The sequence below is a fragment of the Choloepus didactylus genome, chromosome 2 (assembly GCF_015220235.1).
Source record: "Choloepus didactylus isolate mChoDid1 chromosome 2, mChoDid1.pri, whole genome shotgun sequence".
Classification (NCBI taxonomy): domain Eukaryota; kingdom Metazoa; phylum Chordata; class Mammalia; order Pilosa; family Megalonychidae; genus Choloepus; species Choloepus didactylus.
In genome coordinates, this window is record NC_051308.1 from 92,328,782 (window position 1) to 92,350,700 (window position 21,919).

The 21,919-nt window shown below is 35.9% G+C and overlaps 1 protein-coding gene and 2 pseudogenes across 10 annotated transcripts in view; 2 read left to right on the top strand and 1 right to left on the bottom strand.

The window, feature by feature from the left end:
* The window catches only part of DNM3 (dynamin 3), a 615,582-nt gene that overhangs the window by 364,477 nt on the left and 229,186 nt on the right, over positions 1 to 21,919 (bottom strand). For all 10 annotated transcript variants that reach the window (XM_037825339.1, XM_037825338.1, XM_037825336.1 and 7 more), the window contains exons 10-11: positions 14,991 to 15,129; positions 752 to 838 (exon numbers count right to left, since the gene is read on the bottom strand). In XM_037825339.1, the coding sequence (XP_037681267.1) occupies positions 752 to 838; positions 14,991 to 15,129 (226 nt within the window). The remainder of the gene's footprint in view (positions 1 to 751; positions 839 to 14,990; positions 15,130 to 21,919) is intronic.
* LOC119528129 lies at positions 9,914 to 10,294 on the top strand (annotated as a pseudogene).
* LOC119526349 lies at positions 10,413 to 10,898 on the top strand (annotated as a pseudogene).

The window sequence follows — 21,919 nt, forward strand, 5'->3', positions numbered from 1 at the left end:
TTTTCTATTATACTCTTTTATAAGAAAATCAGAAAAAAATCTATTTCAGTGTAAGAAGCTTTTAATTATTTTCATGTAATCAACTTTTAAAATGAATTATCCACACTTGAAAAATAATCTTTTCAATCCAGAGTTAGGATTTGAAGACAATTTTAAGGCCACTCCTACAAACCATATGAATTTCAAAATAGTTAGAAGTGTTTAAAACAGCAGTTCTTAAACTTTTTATTTTTCAAACATAGGGTCCCCGGGTAAGCTGATTAAGAATTATTCCAGTCTCAGAAATACATGAAAACTGTGAACATTTTGAGTAACATTTTAGGAGTTTATGAATATCTGAGAGCCTATCTGTGGGCCCATGAAGTTAAGAACATCTGTCTTAAATAAAGAATGCCATATGTTTACGGATTAGCAGTTTTCAAGGGGGTGGGGAGTTTGTTCATGCCAGGGGCACATATGATGATCCATGGAGTATCACGGTAAAAAAATAGCAGAACTTTCATTTCTTTTTTTTTATTTTATCCTACTGAAGTCTTTATATTTGCTTATATGTATAACATACATAAAATATTAGTATAGTAATGCATATTTGTAATTCATAAATAAGTAAAAAATAAATACATGTGTTTGTGTATGTAGCTGTTTTTTCCATTACAGGATACGCCAACCATTGAAAATCACCAGACAACCCTGAAGAATCTTTCCGCATCTCTCAAGGACCAACCACCCATCGGAGTGGGCCTCTCCTCACCTGATCCTTTGTCTTCCCTTCTCGCTCGCGAATGTGGTTAGCAACAATCCTTTCTGTTTCCTCACACAGTCTAGGGAAGTTTGCCAGCTGTTAGAAAAAAGCAGATGTCAACGTTAATACTCAAAAAGTTATATATAAAAAAAGGGAGGAGAGATAAATTATGTTTTTGTTTTTTTTTTTTTACAGAAGACATGTTATAATTCTGGAAGCAAAACTGAAATATAATGAACTCCTAAAGAAGAATGACAGAGGGATAGAAAAGGCTCCACACACTATAATAGGAAGTGACCTCATTACCTGAGAGAAAACACTTCAAAATCAGCAGGGTAATTCCCTAAAAAGAAAACAGAGACCCAGATACCATCGAGCACTCTGCTCTACAAAGTGGTGACTTAAAATTCTAAGATGGAAATGAGGATGAAGAAGATAATGACTAACATTTATGGAGCACTTACCATGTGCCAGGCTATGTGCCAAGCACCTCATCCATTACCTCAGACATATCACAACAATCATAAGAGGCATGTCTTATTATTAACTCAATTCTATAGAGGAGGAAAGTGAAGCACAGAGAGATTAAGTAACTTGTCCAAGACTAGACAATCGATAAAAGGTAGGGCCATGATTCCAACCCAAGTCTTCAGATTCCAGAGTCCATTATCTTGCCCATTACTCTTTGAGGATTACATATTACATGGATCACAGAAGAATAACGTTAATTTAAAAAAAAAAAATTATCCCCTAACAGATGTGTGTGTGTGTGCGTGTGTTTTTTGGTAAAACTGTGGATATAATGTAGGTCAATCACTTAGCCCATCTAAAATTACACAGATAATTCTGTAAAATGTAATTTGCAAAAGTGAGCAAATTAATTACAGTTATTTTCAATATGAGGCAGGAAAAGAATATGATGCTATCAGAATGTTTAAGGAACCCTAATTGAGAAGGAAGAATTAGTCAGGAACTAATTAGTGGGAACAGTGGGAGGAAAGATGGAGCTTGCCAGGTCCAGGGTACACTCGGGAAGGCACTGGGGGAGGAAGACAATGAGTGGTGAAAGAAGTAGAGGAAGGTTAGTGCATACAGTGAGGTGGATGGTCCTGAGGCAAAGCTAGAAAGGTAGGCAGGAGCCAGATCAGGCAGCTTCTTACACGTATGGTTAAATATTTTGGCTACTAAAGTCATCAGATGGGAAATAAATGATGGTAGCTTGGACTGGAATGGCAGCCATGGAAAAAGCAAAAAGTAGGCAAATGCATGGTTTATGATAGGTAAAAAGTTAATTCAAATCATATAAAAACACATAAAAATTAATATAAAAATAATACTAATATCCAATATAAAAGTAGGCAAAGGAAAATTAGGTTTAATTCATTAAAGAAATTTAATGGTCAACAAGCAAAAGAAAAATATTCAACTGCACAGGTAGTCAAAGTAATATAAAGAAAGACAATAACTAGTATGTTGGAAAATTGCTATAATTATTTTTTAAGACTTAATCCTGGTAAAAGTATAATGAGACTAGCACCCTCAAAAACTGCTAAAGAAGCATCAATGAGAACAAGTTTTCTGGAAAGAAAATTGGCATCATGTATTTATCAAGAAACTTAAAACATCCATCTAACTTACTACCTCATTTACAGGACTTTGAGCTAAAATGATAAGGACATGTATCAAAGCATTACTTGGAATAGCAACAAGACAAACAAAGCTCTATAAACCACCTAAGTATCCAATGATGTCAAATAAATTAAGGCAGATCCATTTATGGGATGCTATGCAGCCATTTCAAACACATTTTTCAATAATATCTAATGACTTGGTAAAGTGTTCATAATATGAGAGTACATGAAAAATATCAAGTTACTAAATGTATAATTACATACAGACACTCACAAACAGTTACACACCATTACATTCTCTCGATATCCTTCAAGGAGATAGCACAAAAACTTTTTGAATCCCCACATTAATGAATAATACTGTAGCACATAATATGGCCTCAAACTCTTAAACAGTTAGAACTAGGCCTCCCTGAGATGTGGCTGCTCCATCGTCACCCAGGCTCACTTGATAGCATGCATGATGCTCATTACTGTCTTAGCAAGATAAACTACACTACTTCATGCAACCCTCATGATCACAAGATCACATATAAATGTTAAATCCTTTACTGCTCCAAGTCCACTGTCCGTGCACAGAAAAATGTCAGGAAACAAATACTACAAAATGTTAATAGCAATCACCTCTTTCAATGATGGTGCTATGTATAGCTTTAATATTTCTGTATACTTCTCTGCATATTCCAAATTTTTTATACAGTGGACACAGAGTGTTTTTTATGACAGCATCATAAAAGCATTAAAACTCAGATGCCATAGTTGCCTCAAAAATCACAGTCCAGTGTCTCCTCAGGAGTCACCAAATCCTCAGCCCCTCACTGTAACTCCCATGTGAATACTGAGATCCATGCTTGTTTGCAGGGCTTATTTCATGAACTACTGTAGTACACAAATGGAGCCTCCATTTCCAATTTTAGAAATATTCTCTAGGGTAAAGAAAATACTTTTACACTCTGAAAATAAAGTAAGTTACTTTTTATGAGGGTTATAAAAGGTTTCAAAATGTGGAAGGGATAGCGGATCAATGGAAATCTGAGTGGTATATCTGGCTCTAAACCATTAGCCTGTCCTTGGCCACAAGGGCAATTGTATTTTATCTGCACTCAAACATCTTCCTAAGCTATCAGGGAATCCTTTTTCATCAACAGTCACACTAACACAGAATCACTCTGATGCAAAGAAGTAACTGTACATAGTAGTCTACAGAGGAGTGGAATACCTTTAACAACATTTAGGAAAATGGATTACACCAGAAGGCTATTTTTAAAATACCAACTTATGGTAATTTGCAGAAACTAAATACTTGATAGCTGAAAGGCCCCAGGCCAGTACATGAACATCAAGTTAGGGAAAGGTCAAAATGACAAAAGTACCCATCCCATGGAGTAGAGACATCTAAGATCAGCTCCAATATTCTGACCTTGATAGGAGAATTAATTTTTTTCTTTTTTAAAGTCTCAATCTCTTTCAAAGCTTAGTACCCATGGGCTCAATTTCAGCAGGAAAGGAACCCACCAGAGTCTTAATTTTGTACCTACAGTTAAGATAACTGAAAGTAAATCGGTCTAAATGCTAAGTGGAACAAAAGAGAAAAAGAACACACAAGAACTGCCCTTATGGAGGCAAAGGAGGAGAAATATCATAGGAGACATTAAACAGTGCAAGATGTAGGCATTACTGAAAGGCAGTATGAAACTGGTACGGTTTCTAGCCGGTTGATATTGAAAAGGGTTGTGGGAATGTAAAAATTCAAACATTGGTTTTAACTGCTGAGTCTCAAACATAAGGTTCTAGTCTCAATTCTTCTTACAATATTTATAGGAAAAAGGAGGGAAAAAGTACCACTGAAATTCAAAATAATTTCTGGTTAGGTATCCTGCCACTCATTTCATTAGCTCATTCAACAGGAGTCCCTACTCAGTTTGCAGGGTCCTTTACTTAATTAAAAACAAAAACAAAAACAACAACAACAACAAAAACTAAACTTTTATGGCTCAGGTCAATCCCTTGCCTTTCTTTTACATCTCTTATTTAATGTGCTATTACACTTTCCTCGTCCATTTAAATCATTATAATTTTCAATCTTTTTTGCTCTGGATTCTGAATTAAAAGTCTAAAGTTGTAAGAATGTGCTTATTTTGTCAAAGTCATAAAAATTCTTATCAGATATGCCAGAATAATATCAGTCTAGCAGACATAATCTTTAGGTCTTTATTCCCTATTGATTATTTAAATATTGTATAAATTGATTTATATACGATTAGGGAATTAAAGTTTTGTTATTGGTAATCATAATTTTTTATTCCTAAATTAATTTTACATCACTAATTCATTTAACAAACATTTACTGGATGTCTATGATAGGCCAGTTCTGTGTTCAACTTATGTCAAAGCACCTGATACTGAGTCTTGAGTGGTAGGTAAACTACACAGATAAATTGCCATACAAGATAGAAATGTTTTAAATAAACAAACAAACAACAAGGGAAAACACAAAGAAATAAATGGGTACATCTGCTCTGAGAAGGCTGAAGAGGATTTGACGCTTAAATAAGGACAGAGAAGCTTCCAGGAAGAGATGGACATCTATAAAATGACAATTTACATATAAACAACTTACTGCTCAAATTGTATTGATTATTCTTAAATAATAAGGAAGATTCGGTGGAGAGACTATACAATATATCTGACTAAGGAATCAAATTCAGTTCTAAAATAAATTTTTAATTCTACATATTCTGAGAGAAAGCAGCTCTATAATTTAAATTAAAACAACAAGTTTTAAAATATTCAATAATTTAAGTATTATTTAGGGTAGTGTTTATTTTGGTGGGAATTCAACATAAAAATTTAATCTTAAGCATGGACCACATTTTTTCCTAGAGAAAAAAAATCACTTGGAAGACATTTCTATTCAATAAAACAAAAATTAGACACTTGTGAAATTTATTAACCATTGATTAATCAGATTATGAGATCATGCTATTAGGTTGCTCTTGGAACAGCAAGAGACCAAGCAAGAGTTCTACTGCCTTAAGAGTAACTGGTTAGCGTCAAGCAAAGACTCAGGGTAGAAGGTAACCATATGTTCACAGTTCTATACCAAACATGACTAAAAAAAATAAACTAAAACCAGAAAACGAATGCTTTTATATGCACATGACTTGAACAGATAGGTCTGGCTAGCCAAAGATATGGGTTCTGTTTTTATCAAAACATTATAGGCCTTCAAATGTTGGCCACTCACTACAAATTGTGTAGCAATAATGATTTCACTGAAAAGTTTTGGTAATGGATGGTGGTGATGGTAGCACAACATTGTAAATGCACTTAACACCACTGGATTACATACTTGAAAATGTTAAAATAGGAAATTTTAAATTGTATGTATATTACCAGAAAAAAAAATTAAAAAAAATTATCAAACTGTACAACACAAAGAATGAACTCTAATGTAAACTATGGACTATAGCTAATAATATAATAATAATATAATTAATGGTAATTTTATAATTAATCTTATGTAAATATATTATGACTATTAAATAACGATAATTATAATAATATTGGTTCATCAATTGTAACAAAGGTACCAAGCTAAAGATACTAACGCAAAATGTTAATAGAGAAAACTATGTGAGGGGCAAAAGGGAACTCGACACCTTCTGCAGGAGTTTTCTCTAAACTGTTCTAATAAAAATGTGATTTCACTGTTCACAGAAGCATATGATAAATTTATTCCATTTCCTATTACTTAAAACAAAAATACCTAATAATCCTTTATTGTAGATAACCTAAATTTGAATTTATTCAGGAGATGAGAAAATATTCACCTATGCATAACACATTTGCTAAGGGAAAAAAAAAATCAGGCTTTCGTATTTACAAAAGTGTTTGAATATGAGAAGCAATTCTAGTATAAGGAAATCAAGAAATGGTGATTTTCTTCTAAATTGCATGGGAGTGATTGGAAAAATTTTTACTGGGTGTTCTATACTTTCGGAGTGGCATATGGGAGGACTAGGAAGACCTAAATGAAACATGCAGAAAGAGTAAGGGAGTCGTATCTCAATCAGGTGGCCTTGGGTTAAATGACCAGAGAGAAAGATATACTGTTAGCCCTCCTTCTCCAAATAGGCAAAGCCCAGATCTCTAAACATCAAACATTTTTTACAAATTGTGGGAGAAGATGTAACGAATATGATGGAAGAACTTTCTAAATACAAAAATGAAAGGGAACTCTGGTATTATCAAATGTCAAGGAATAAGAATAAAACGTCCAACTTTGGGTGAAATAAAACTGAAAGACAGTCATAAGAGATGCATTCTCTTACTAAGAACTTTGAAAAACATCCAAATAGGAGGTCAAGGTGGAGTTGACACCGCATCGAAACAACACTCAAAGGTAATAATTAGGTTTTCATCTTCTCTCCCCTTCCCAAATTTATCTCTGGTTGACATGTTAATGAGCATTAAAATGGAAAAAGAAAAATCAAAAAAGAGATCAGGAGGAAAAGCAGGGATCAGGGTAAATTATAAATTAAGAATAGATTGTAAAGATCATAAATCCTTTAATGATTTTTGAGATTGAGAGGAGAGATTCTTATCCCTTAAAAGCCAAGTCCCAGGCCTGACTTCCCTTTAATAATCAATAAAAGGTTCAAACTTTAATAACCAGTCTTATATGGAACCTGAGTGCCAGAGCCTATTACACGAGGTATCTACTGTATGCGAAGCAAAGGTGAAATGTAGGTCTTTTTGTATAGAGCAAAAAAACCACAGCAGATCTATCCTGGACTTACAGAAAGCCCAATTTGAACATGATGCATCACAGCCATTCTCCTTCATCTTATAAACTTTCATGGAAGGTAATCAAGTGACTACTTCAGCCAAAGTGATCATCTGCCCAGTTAATGAGACACGATTCATTTATTCTTTCAATTATTCACTGAATAATTATTAAAAACTTGGCTGTTAAGGGATTGCAAATAAAGTGATAAACTTAATAAACCAAGTCCCTACTCTCATGTAACTTACATTCTCAATGTCCATTTATTGTCCAACAAAAGACACATATAGCATAATTTATGTAGCTAGGAGTGCCACAAAGAAAAATAACGCTTGGTAAGTAGAGGGAGAGTAACCTGTGTCTGTGTGTATGCATGTTGTTTAGAGGTAGGGATGTGCAAGTATAGATTTTTAAAAGTCAGAAAAAGGCTCTGATTAGGTGACATTTGAGCAGAGACCTGAAGGAAGCATCAGTGTGATCTGTGAAGATAACTGGAGGCAGAGTATTTCAAATGTTGAGAACAAGAATTGAAAAAGACCTGTCATCATATCTCCTCGACCTGTTGAAGAAACAAAAAAACAAGTATAGCTGGAATGGACTAAGGGAAGGAGAGAGAGAGAGTAGATGACTTTAGAGATGAAAAGGATGATGGGGGAAAGACCACATAAGGCGTTGAGGGCCATAGTAAGGACTTCGGATTCACTTCTCTAGTATTCAGAGCCAGATATTTACTTACCTAACATATCACAAAATTCAGCATTTTTAACAGAAAATCCTTCCCTGTATTTCTAATAGCCAACTAAGGTTATCATTATTTTTCTCTGCAAAACTTTTTTTTAAGCAAGAAAAAAAAATCTAAAGTGAAATGATGGCAATATAAGAATGTAGTTTCCTAAGAGGCCAATAAACGGCACGGTAACTAAATTATAGTTAAAAAAACAAGATGTTCCTCTCAGTGCTTCCTGAAAAGAACCTCAGGACCTTGTGATGTGCACTGGAGAAGAGAAGGTAAAGAAAAGCAGCTGAAAACTGACATCTACTAGAAAAATTCCAAAGTTGAGATGTCCCTGGCATGAAGCCAAATAGTTCAAAAAGCCCTAAAATTCCTGTATAGTCCTCTAGTGCCCAAGAGACAACAGTGAGAAAATCCCTGAGAAGAGATGCATTCCCCTAGGTTAGAAGTCTCGCTTTGTGCTTTGTTATTTGAATGCACATAAACCTCATATGTTTTCCACTGATATTTATTATTGTGGCTTAGGGAAAAAAAACTAAAGATTTTACAAATAAGACATTCAACATGAGTAGTTGTAAATGAAAACACTGTTTTAAGTTTAAATATGTGTGTGTGTGTGAATACATATGGAAATGAATCTATGAGAAGGGCATACATTTCAAAAGGACAGTAGAATAAGAGATTAGATTTGGTAATTAGGTCTCTAGTTATTATTAATTATTTCAGTACAGTGGTGGGGTAGAAGCCAGATTTCAGAGGGTTGAGGAATTAACTAGAGATGAGAAAATAAAAAATAACAAACATAATCTACTTTTTTCCCCCAAGAAGCCTGGTCATGAAGAGAAGGAGAGAAATAGGGCAGAGATAGGGTTTTTTTTGTTTTCTTTTTTTTTAATTAAATTCAGTTTTATTGAAATACATTCACACACCATACAATCATCCATGGTATACAATCCATGGTACTCAGGGGGAGACTCTTAGGCACCATTACATGCAAGTTTAGACTCTCCTTTCTGGTAATGAGCTTCATAGGGGCAAGTCCCACGCTCGAGGGCTCAGCATATCAAACCACCAGTCCCAATGTTTGTGACAACATCAACACCAGTCCAGGTGAGGATGTCCAACACATCTACACCTTCCCCCAGATCCTCAGGGCTGGGGAGGGGAAGGCTGTAAATATATTTTTTATTATCTGCCCAAATTACTCTGGGATGTGTCACTATTTCACTCCAGCCTATACTAACCTACCATATCTCACTTCCTATTCAAAGTTCCATCTAATTGTGGTGTTTGAACAAATCGACTGTAGAGTTATACCATTTAGAAAATTTAGATCCTGTACCAAATAGATACAGAGATAGGGTTTTGTAATTATTGTTATTATTTTTATAAAGTTAGGAAAGACATACACATACTTATAAGCTGATTAGGAAAAAAACAATAGTGAGGGAAAAGGTGATGATTCAGGAAACAGAAGAACAAAAGAGTAAGTTCCTTAAGGCGGTGAGTGTACCAGCAGGAAGCAGAGCCTTGGTCAGGGCTATCACCTCAACAGAGGCAGAGATAAGGAAGATGGCTATGCGTACGCATAAGTTCAGGCGTTAGAAAACAGGAAATTGATGTTCCTATTTATGACCTCTATTTTCTCTGTGAAGTCAGGATGAAAGTGATGAGCGAAGGAGCTTGAAAATCACTATTGTGGAGAACACAGGAAGTCACTAATAACATGCTAGAGGATCACTGGGTAGCACTTAACACTAGCTGAAGTGGCAGACTATAAGTATATTGTGGCACCAAGTCAGACAGATGGACATTATCGTCAACCCCTTCAGGAACCTGGGAGAAAGGGAATTAAGGACCAATGGGAACAAGAAGCAGCCAAACATAAACATAAGCGGAGTTTCTTGGTGCCCAGACTCTGGCTGCTGTGTGAGAGTCCCAAGCGTTAGCAAACTAGCAGTGACCAGGAGTCAGGCAAGGTATCAGGCCAGGCCGAAGTAAAGCGGGTATGATCAGTGATGGAAAAGTTGCCAGCCTCAGCTACCACATATGAAAGAACAGTTTACAAAAATTTCTCTGAGCATCACTATACGAAAGTCTGCCTAGAATTTCAAGAGTGTGGGGTTGGATTGGCTACTGCACACAAAGCTGCTTATTTTGGTTCTGAAAGATCTGTTTGGGGAGGCTGGTGCTGCCTTGCCCTTGGACATCCTAAAATATGAAGAGAAAAACTTGTCAGCCATCTTGAGAATATGTAGCAGTGGTTTTGTCAAATTGTGGAGCTCTTTGACCCTGTTAGCATCCTTTAAAGGCAAAAAAAATGTGCTTTTAGAGTGATTCAGGTTTCTGTATTTCTTCTTGCATTATCTGGTAATAGCAGGGAACTAGTATTGCACTGAATACGCCTTCAGTTTCAGAAACATTTCTCCATTCTCAAAAGTACTTTTGGTGCCAGCATAATGTCTGCAGACTGAAGCAGGCTAAAAGCCCTTGTTGATGGAATGTGAGGTATTGAAGATGTTCCCAGGAATTTCCAGTCACTGCATTTGGTGGGGCGGGCTTCAGAAGAGAACCTGTCTGAACCAACCGGTGCAGAGAAGGCAGCACCTTCAGCATAAGTATGTCAAAGTTGGAGACCAAAGCTGAACTCAATAGGGCCTTCACACAGAGGGATGTGGCTACTTTCTCAGAATTAAGAGGGGATGTTATTGCTTTGCATTTAAATGAAGATTTTGCAAAACAAACCAAGTTTGGAAAACCATTTGCGCATGGAGTTTTGATAAATGGACTTATTTCAGCTCTCCTGGGTACTAAAATGCCAGGACCAGGCTGTGTATTTTTCTCCCTTTATATGTTGGAGAAGTTGTTATAGCTTCTGCAGAAGTGAAAAAGCTAAAGTGGTTTATTGTTTTTATTGCAGTGTTATGTTCTGTGTTAGAATATAAAAAGACTGTTATGGAAGGTTTGGTTGAGGTTATGGTCCCAGAAGTTCACAAATCCTGAAATAAGTGTTAAAAATGCAAGAACCTCTGGTGAAAACAGAGATTGCTACTCTGCACCAAGCAATGGATGATAGACCCATATGCTCATACTGGGGTGCAAGGAGATAGATAATGAGGTGTTCAAATGTTCACTTTCCACTGGCCTCACACAGATTCAAATATATGCATGATTTCATTAAAAAAAAAAAAAAAAAGACCAGTGGTAAATTTTACCAGCCTTGGAGAAAACAACAGGTGGCAAAATTAAGAAAAGCAAAATTGAATTGAATTAATAGATCAGAAAATTTAAGGTAGATGTGCTGTTATCAATTGCCTCTCAGCTCCAAATTCAACATTTTTACCTCCTCTGTGAAAATAGCTATGGGCCCTTTAAATATTTTTCCTTTTTCAGCTGGCACCATGTTACCCTTTGTCAAGACAGGGCACAGGAGACACACTGAAGGAGGAAAAGGTTTTGCTTCCTGGTTCCAGTATGCTCACTGGGTAGGCTCATACAGCACATATCCAGCAAGGCAGCTTCTCCAGCATCCAGCTCCTGTGTGCTGAGTTCTCGAGTTCTCTTAGCTTCTTACTAGCCAATTCTTCATTACTCTAATCCCATTATATTTAATACTACTTTTACATAAAGTGTAACCTGTTTAAACTACTGTATGGTTTCTCTCTCCTGATTGGACCTAGACTGATAAAGTAGGCAAAGAAGAAAATGAAATCAGGAGGAGGCCAGTAAGTTGGAAGAAAATAGAGATATAAAAGGTCAGAAAGTCTCCTCGAGTTTAAATAATAGTTAAAAGGGAGGATAAAGGAATGAGAGCTGGAAGAGTAGGAGCTTGTGGCAGGATATTAAGTGTGGGAAGAACCATTTTCTCCCTTCCTCCTCTTCAGCACCCTTCACATTTTGTTCGTAGAGTAGGAACTTTCACCAACACTTCTGCCCTCTCAGGGATGTACTATGGAAGAAGCCCCTGCCATTTTCTCCATCATAAAGCAAAAATAAAAGGATCTATCGATCTTTAAGATGGTGAGAACCTAACATGCATCATCCACAGCTCTCTACTGGGTGAGCTAGATGCATGCGGCTTTCTGACTTTTACTGGTTTACATGCCACAGAGTGCAAGGCAAGCCAAACTACTCTATGCTGTTTCCGGGTGCACAACTGCTCCACCCATTCAACTCTCCCCATGAGTATGGGCTCTAAGGTTTCAGGCTGGAAAAGGAAATAACAGGAGGCTCCCACTTGAGCAGCAGGTCCCAGCCATGTTTTCCAATTGACATTATCAACAGCAAAGTGTACTAAGTTTCAGTCCTCTCCTGAGCTCTTAATTCCCTAACTACTTTAAAACCTAAGGAGAATAGGAGGGAGTAATCAGCATTTCTCAAATCCTACACTTAGAATTTACAATTTCTGAAGAATCTTTTGGTAGAACATGTGCCAATGGCAACAAGGACCAGAAGAGGTCACAGCCATGTGATATTAATGTGGACTGAATGGAAAGCCACAAAAGTCAAAGTTCTCAAATAACAATAGCTCTTGGGTATTGGACACAATCTCTTTGTGGACACAGGCATCTTCCAGGTTGAAGGTGGAATTTGGGATGGAGAAGAAAACTATAAGCAGGTCCTAAAGATCCTGACAAATTTAAAGGAGTGGTCAGGGACTGGATGGTGACAGTGATTATGTGTGAAAAGGTAGAGTATCGACCACTTGGGACTTAACAGAAGACTTTTTACAGGAAAGTAAAGGAATAATGTTTGCAAGCCACAAAAGGAAAGGTAGACAAATGTCATGCCATCCAAGCCCTTAGACTGTTTGGGCTTGGGCCAATAAACATCCTTCAGTGAAGAGGACTGCAGGGTAAACAATCTCAGGAAGAAAGCCAGGTTATTTTTAAGACAAAATATAAAATGTTTTGAGAAGACAGTAAAAGTATACAGCAGATTAACCAAGAGAACACAATGGAAAGGGAGGTTCAAAAGGTGGAAAGCAAAGAACAGAAGCAAAAAATTGCATAGGAATGAGCTGTCTCATCCCATGCCATCAGGACTGACTATTGGTTTTCCAGTAAGTTGGATAAAATGGGAAATTATTTTAAAAAAAATTCATACATACCGTAAACACTTTATATAAATTAAAACATAAATGTACACACATGTGCCAATCTTTTGATGTGAGGCCAAGGCCTGTTCTCTGCATATGGACCTACTGATTGGAGTTACGTGTCTTCTCTCCTACATAAACCATATTCTTCATCTATGATTTCCAGTTTTGCTTTCTTTAAAGTGGAGGGAGAACCTGAAAACACTTGTGAAACAATCTGAGTGCAGAACACATCTAGGTTTTTATAATTCTCCCCCCACACCCACATATTCTTCCAGATGGTCTTGACTATACCTAGTCGATAATGTTTTATAGCTAACTTTTATCAAGTTGTTCCAAAACATTAGCTTAATTTTCCAAGAAACAAAACTCTAAGATCAGTTTATTTACTCTTCATTTAAACTACATAATTAAAATTAAAACAGGTTTGGGAACAAACACAACACTCTTGATCCCTGGAAAGAAAAAAGCTTAACTGGTGGGAGCAAGAAAGCATGGGCACAATAAAGAAAAACATTCTAGTTAAAGACATCTGTGTGTTGAGGGAGGCAATCTGTATGGTTAATCCTGTAAGTCCATTATGGGGAGGTCAACTGAGAGGGCTTTGTACAGGTGACAAGATAGATTACATTTTCTGAAGTGGGCAAGGACAGCAGGGATACAAAATGACTAGTATTAACTGCCTTCAAGTTTCCAAATGGAGAGCTGGTATAAAGATTGTTTTTTTTTCTCCCCAGGATTCTTCTCCCTGTCCATTGGTTACCTTAACTCATATGGCTTTTTATAGTATAGAGAAGAGAGATTAGCATTTCTAGGAACAAGATAGAAGAACATAAAGAGATTAGAGAAGGGGTCTGAACCTCCAAACTACTAGTTCTATTTGACTCCTTTCCTTTTAGCATTCACATGTAGAAATTTCACCTGCTTGTCTCTTTTGCTACTTACATATTTTCTTCACCCTGGATTCTTTTCCCACCAGGTAACTAGGGACCAATTTGCTATTTTTCAGTGAACCTACTCATAGTAACCATAGGGAAGGATTAGGCAAACAAAACTAACAAAAACAGAGGTACCTAAGCTTTTGAGAAATTCTCAAAGAATTGGTGTTAACTAGCATGGGGCTAGGCCTACCCTACCCTGAACATCATCACTAATTCCCTTCTGATATTTTCCAATACCAGGTATGCCTTTCATGTCCCAAGGAATTCAGCACACATTTTCCATATTCCTTGGTGAGGGTCCCCCAGATTAGGAAGTCTTTCCCCCACCACTGTGGCATAGATGCAATAGATATTACAGGGTCAGGAGTAGTGAGTGTTGTTAAGATAGCCATTCATAGATTAGCCACCATTCACTTATTACGGTTAATCAGTGTGTTAAGTGCTCTGTGGATTTCAGGCATCATCTTGTTTCACTCCCATGGAGGTGGTATTAGTATTATCCCCATTTCGCAGATGAATTAGCAAAACAAAGGATTGAGTATGATGCCCAAGGTCACACAGTAAATAAGTGGCAGAGTCAAGAAGTGAATGTAGGTAATTGGATATCAGGGACTGGGCTCTAAAACACCACACTACACTGCCTCTTTCTAGAATACCCAGGCTCAAGAGGAATTCATTTACAATTTAGAAGAATTTTCTGACTGAGTATCTACAAGATCAATGATTTCCTTTCCCTATTCATGTACCATAGGAAAAATCAATTTAGGGCATTCACCTAATTGTTTTAAAGTGATTTTCACCTATTTAAGACAAAAGGGTAAAAATTAACTGCTAAAATATACTTTTTCTGATATAAGCAATCCTATTTGGAAAGGGGTAATAAGAAAAAATATGTCATAAAAGAAATTGCCACTTAGTACTTTCCAAAACCTGCCTCCTGGGCAAACACACAAATGTCTATAACAAACTGAGCTGCCAGGGAAAGAGAGTCACACAACATGGAAAGCTAGTTAAACAAATGGTTATTTGCTGGAAAGTTAAACAGTTTAAACTTACTTTTTTGGTGCACTTCTTGACAGTGTTGATTAATTCTTGTATTACCAGATCTACACTCTTCAAGGAAGGCCCTTTCAGCTTTACAATTTGTTTTTTGACTATTGCTTCAAATGCCATGTCTGGAGTAAACAACCCTGTCCTGAAGGTAAGAAAGAAAGCAGCATATTAGATTTTTAAAATTGAGCAGTATCCAATAATTTCTTTTATAACAGCCTTATTGAGATACAATTTATATACTGTACATTTAAAGTGTACAGCTCAATGGTTTTTAGTATATTTACAGATATATCAATAATCTTTTAGAAAATGTTTAACTTTATATGCCATTTAAATGCCCAATTTAAAAATTTACATAGTGATTTGTTCTATAATATCTGTAAGACAGCTATTTCATAATAAATTCCAATCTGTGGGGGATTAACATTACCTAAAAAGAGTTTCCAAAACGTTTTCAAGGCATATAATGTGGTCTCTAACTGATATTTCACTGCAATGACAAGGAATGCTATAATTGAAATGGTGCCCTAAATTTAAATTCCTATTTCTACAGTATTCCAAAAGCAGTATTCTCTTGCTCTTCTTGGATTAGCAAATAATCCTCATTTTTTGAACACTAAAATAGTAGAGTTCCTGGACTACACAATCTATTCTTTCCAGGAGAGCTGTATTATAGTGAGCTTAGTGGTTCCCAAACTAAGGTTTTGGTGTCCTAGAGGAAAAAGGCAATAAAGGGACTCATGAACTAATTTTAATATTTACGATACCTAAATTAAATTGTAAATATGTAAAAAATAACAGATGAGAGCCAAAATAACAAATATCTTTTCCTTTTGGATGAAATTATTCAAACAAATTTCATAGCAAAGAATTTCTAACGCTGAGTGGAAGCTCAAAAAAGCTGTTGTATGTACCTTTGATTCATACAAAGTGAAATTAATTACTTAAATTCAAAAAAAGGTCAACAGAGAAAATCCACAATAAGAGAGAGATCCTTGAACCTTGAGAACTGGACTCTCCTTATTTGATAACTTCTGTTCTTTTAACACTCAACTCTGTAGTACCTGTTTTGGAAAATTTCCTTAAGACTTCCTTTACCCTGGATTTTACAATGCTTCTTCTTATCATTTACTTGGCACTCTGTGCTCACATCTATTTCTAGCTGTTCTAATCATACATAAATACCGTACTTTGAATTTTTCCATACTGGATATAGAATAAAATCCAAACTGTTTAGTCTGACATTTAAAATTCTCCCCTGTCAGACCCTAATGTTCCTTTGTAATGTTGATTTACCCCTCCTCTTTCATACACCCTATGCTTCAATCAAACTTAAGCATTTACCTTTCTACAAACATATTCATACTAACATTTCATTTCTTTGCTATGCTATTCATTTCACTTCCCCAAAATTTCAGCCTGCCCAAATCCCACCTATCCTTCAAAGCTCACATCAAAAGCAACCACTTCCTAAAGTTCATCTTCTCCAATCCCGCCCTTGAGAAGGTCTTATTTCTCTGAACCAAAACATTCTATTTTGCATTGCAAGGGTCTGGGAACATATTCTCATTCTATTACTACATAGGTAGGGAAAGTCGTTACCATATTTATCTTGTGTGCCCCACAAGAACAGTCTTGTGCTTAAGTTGGTCCTCAGTAATAGAAGGAAAAGGAAGAAAAATTAAAAATCTGTCCCACCAAGTTCTTAACGGGCAAAGCTGGTTTCTATTGTTAAAAAATCTGACAGAATTAAGTGGGAACAAAACTTACCAAATTAAATACATTTAAGGGTTAAAAAATCAGACCATTAATATGTTTTGTATGCAGGACACTGTGCACTTATCATCATCTTACAGACAACTTAACCCTAGAACAATAACAATTGGTCCCTTTTGTTGAAATGCTGTAAATCAGAAATCTAAAATTAATCTGAATTAATGAGATTTTCCAGTTACATTCAACAAAACAGTACCTAGTAATGAGTTTTTAAAGTCCTATATTTGTATAAGAATAAAATACTTTATGACCCCTAAAAATGTGAGTTGATTCCAATGAATTTATCAGATAGATTTGTTCAAATAGCAGGTACACCTAGCTAAAAAGCAAGGCATTTTCTATTCCAAATGCATTCTGAGTTTGAGGAGAGAAGGAAGGGAATTAACATAGAACTCAGAAATCTTGTTGATGAAAGGAATTGTGTGAAGATGGAGGAGTAGGAAGCTCTAGAATTCAGTCTTTCCACCTGAAAAACTATTAAATGGGCAGGAACTGTCTGAAAGAACTGTTTTGAAACTCTGGGAGCCAGTAGAACACAGCACATAATGCAAGGAAGACTGAGATGAAAAGGTTGGTAAATTATGGTCAACACAGAAAATTGCTCTCTTCACATGGCAGTTACCATTGCCCAAGCCCCACTGCCACAGCAAGCCCCTGTGGGGTTCAGCCCCTGGTAAGCTCCCTCGTAGAGGTATAAAAATCTTCTTCTCCAAGAACAGGAGTGGGAAGAAACAATCACTGATTGTGGCTTTTAATTAGCAACTTCAGATCCCTGGGGCTCCAATTCTGAGGGTGGTCATTGTTACAATCCACCTGGACAAAGGCTGCAGCAGAGGAGACTTAAAAATGCTTGGCTTCCTCAGGAGGACACTTACTTGAAGGGCTTCATTTTCAGGGCAGGCCAAGAAAGCTCAGTTTGGGGAAGCTATGTAAAAGTTCTTGGCACCCTTCCTGAAGCCCTCCCCAGGGCACACTGGAGCTGTTCTGTGTTCCCTTCATGGGTCCCTGGCCCTGTTTTGGCTGAAAAAGACTGATCTGGGAAATTCCTCTCCAGTGTGCCCTACCTCAAAGAATTTTCCCTCCAGAAAAAAGCATCATGAGAAAACAAAAAGAGTATCAGAAATGACAGAGGCACATATTCTGGGACAAAGGCTGCCCTGTTTTAAACACCCAGGAGAGGGAGGTCTGTCTCCTGGGAAACAGAGGGGAATTCAAACTCCTGTAATTGGGGGAACTCCAAAATAACTAAAAAGTACAAGGCCAAGACAAGACAGAGGCCCAGAAAGATGGGTAAACCCTGTATTCTGTATTCACCTTGGGCAGACCTTCCTGATAATTGGGCTAAAACTCAAGAAAATCTCTGCCTTATCACCAGTTAGTTACAAAATCAAGAAACAGACATCTCAGGGAATAAATCCCATAATTAACATTTTACAATATTAAATTTTAAACAAAGAGGAACCACATGTGGACAAACTGAACAAAGTCTTTAAAAGAATGATCTGAAAAATGCAAAGGAGATGAAGGAAAATACAGAGTAGGAACTAAAGGTTACCAGGAAAACAATGAATGAGCAATAGGAGAATGTTAGTAAAGAGACAGAAATTTTTAAAAAGGAACCAAACAGAACTACTGAAGTTGAAGACTGCAGCAACTGAAATGAAAAATTCCCAGGAGGGTTTCAACAGTAGATTGGAGCTGGCAAAAGAAGGCATTGGTGAACTTGAAAACCAGGCAGGTAAAATGAGTCCAGCTGAGGAACAGAGAGAAAAAAGAGTTATAAAAAGTGAAAATAGCCTAAAACACCTCTGAAAAACCATCAAGCATACCAACACAGTATAGGAGTTCCAAAAGAAGTAAAAGAGATGTGGCAAAAGGAATAGTCAAAGAAATAATGACAGAGAACTTCCCAAACTTAGCAAAAGACATGAATATGCACATCCAAGAAGACCAGAGAACATCAAGCAATGATAAACATGAAGAAAAATACACCCCATTATATACTGATCTCACTATCGAATGCAAAGGTCAAAGAGAGTTCTGAAAGCTGCAAGAGAAAAGCAACGTGTTACGTACAAGGGACTTCCCATTAGAATGAATGCTGCTTTCTCATCAGGAACCATGAAGGCAAGAAGGCAGTGGGTTGAAATACTTCAAGTGCTGAAATAAAACAACTGCCAACCAAGAATTTTAGATCTGGCAAGACTTTCTTTCAAAAATGAGGGGGAAATTAAGACAGCCCCAGATAAACAAAGGCCAAAGGAGTTCATCATCACTACACCTGCCCAACAAGCAATCCTAAAGGAAGTTCTTCAGACTGAAAGGAAAGGACACTAGTCAGCGTTTCAAAGCAGAATAAAGAAATAAACACCCGCAGTAAAGGTAACCATTTGGGTAAGCATAAAGCCAGTATTATTGTATTGTATTTTTTGGTATGTAACTCCACTTCTTACTTCCTACAGGTGCTAAAATGCAACTGTAAAAAAGTAATGATAAGTCTGTGGTTTTAGACATAGAATATACAAAAATATAAGTGGTAACAAGTACAAAAAAGGTGCAGGGATGGAGGAATATAGAAAAACTATACATGTAGGCTATTAAAGTCAAGTTGGTATCAAATCAAATATGTTCATTATATATTTGGGATGTTAAATTTTAACCCCATGATAATCACAAGCAAAATATAAGAAAAATATATCCAGATAGAAATTAGAAAGTTCTCAATATGGTACAACACAAAAATAAATAAATACAAAAGTAGGCACTAATGGAAGAATTGAGGGACAAAAAAGACATAAGACTTACAAAGGACAAACAGAAAAATGGCAGAAATAAGTCCTGGATTATCAGCAGTGACTTTAAATGTAAATGGATTAAACTCTCCAGTCAAAAGACAGAGATTGGCAGAATGGATAAAAAAGTATGACCTAATTATATGCAGTCTGCAAAAGTCATCTTAAATTCAAAGATACAAGTAGGTTGAAAGTGAAAGGATGGAAAAAATATTCACAAATAAGCATGCAAGTTATAACTAAAAGACATCTGGGGGGCTATACTAATATCAGATAAAATAGACTTTAAATAAAAAACAGCTACAAGAGACAAAGACAGTCATTATATAATAATAAAAAAATCAGTTCAATAAGATGTAACAATTATAAATATATATGCATATAACAGCAGAGCCTCCAAATACATTAAGCAAATACTAACACATTTGATGGGAGAAATTGTGGGTTCTAAATTAATAGTAGGAGAATTTAATACACCACTTTGGATAATGGATAGAATATTTAATCAAAAGATCAAAAAGGAAATACAAGAACTCAAAAATACTCTAAACCAACTATACTTAACAGACATATATAGAAGACTTCATGCAACAACAACAGAATACACACTCTTCTCACATGCACATGGATCATTCTCCCAGATACATCATATGTTAGGTCACAAAAAAGTCTCAATAAATTCAAAAATATTGAAATCATACAATGTATATTCTCTTACCACACTGAATGAAGCCAGAAATCAATAACAGAGGGAAAAATGGAAAATTCACAAATAAGTGGAAATTAAACAACCTGTTCTTAAACAACAAAAGGGTCAAAAAGAAAAGCACAAGGAAAATTAAGAAAGGAAAATTAAGAAATATCTTAAGGCAAATGAAAATGGAAACACTAAATATCAAACTTATGAGATGTAGCAAAGGCAGTGCTGAGAGGCAAATTTATACCTCTAATTGCTTACATTAACAAAGGAGGACTCCAAATCAGAGACCTAACCTCAAAATTGGAATAAATAGAAAAAGAAGAGCAAACTAAAGCCAAAACAAGCAGAAGGAAGGAAGTAACAAAGATTAGAATGAAAATAGAGAATTAAAAAAAAAAAAAAACAGAATCAACACCAAAAGTTGGTTCTTTGAAAAGATAAAATAAAACTGACAAACCTTTAAATTTCACTGACAAAGATAAAAGGAGAGGATACAAATAACAAAATCAGAAATGTAAAAAAAGACATTGCTACTGACCCTACTGAAATATAAAGGCCTATAAGTGGATACTATGAACAACTCTACACCACTAAATTAGATAACAGATGAAAAGGACAAATACCTAGAATCACATAAACTACCTATACTGACTCAAGAAGAAATAGAAGATCTCAACAAACACATTAATAGTAAAGAGCCTGAATCAGTTGTCAAAAATCTCCCAACAAAGAAAAGCCCAGGACCAGAGGGTTTCACAAGGGAATTTTACCAAACATTCAAGAAGACTTAACTCCAATTCTGCTCAAATTCTTCCAAAAAAAACTGAAGAGGAGGGAACACTCCTTAATACATTCTGCAAGGCCAAGAACATCCTCATAGCAAAGCCAGATAAAGTTACCACAAGAAAAGAAAATGACAGACCAATATCTCTTATGAATATAGATGTAAACATCCTCAACAAAATATCAGCAAACCTAATTCAACAGCACAGTAAAGGAATTATACACCATGATCAAGAGGAATTTATCCCAGGTATGCAAGGTTAGTTCAACATAAGAAAATCAATTAGGTAATATGCCATATTAACACAATAAAGGGAAAAAAACACAATCATCTCAATTGATGTAGGAAAGGTATTTGACAAAATCCAGACCCTTCTTGATAAAAACACTTAGAAAACTAAGAATAGAAAGAAACATCCTCAACATGATAAAGGGCAAATGTGAAAAACCCACAGCTAACATCATACTCAGTGGTAAAAGATTGAAAGCTTTCTTTCTAAGATCAGGAACAAGACAAGGATGTCCACTGTTACCAGTGTTAATCAGCACTGTATTGGAAGTTTTAGCAAGAACAATTAGGCAAGAGAAAGAAATGAAAGGCATCCAAATTGGAAAGAAAATGAAGAGTGAAACTTCCCCCGTTTGTACATGATATAATCCTATATACAGAAAATCCTGAAAACCCACAACAAAGAACTAATAAACAAACTACAGAACTAATAAACAAATTCAGCAAATAACAGGGTACAAGATTAACACACAAAAATCAATAGCATTTCTACACAGTAGTAATGAACAACTGAAAGAAGAAATCAAGACAAAAATTCCATTAACTGTAGCAACTAAAAAACTCAAATATCTACGAATAAATTTAACCAAAG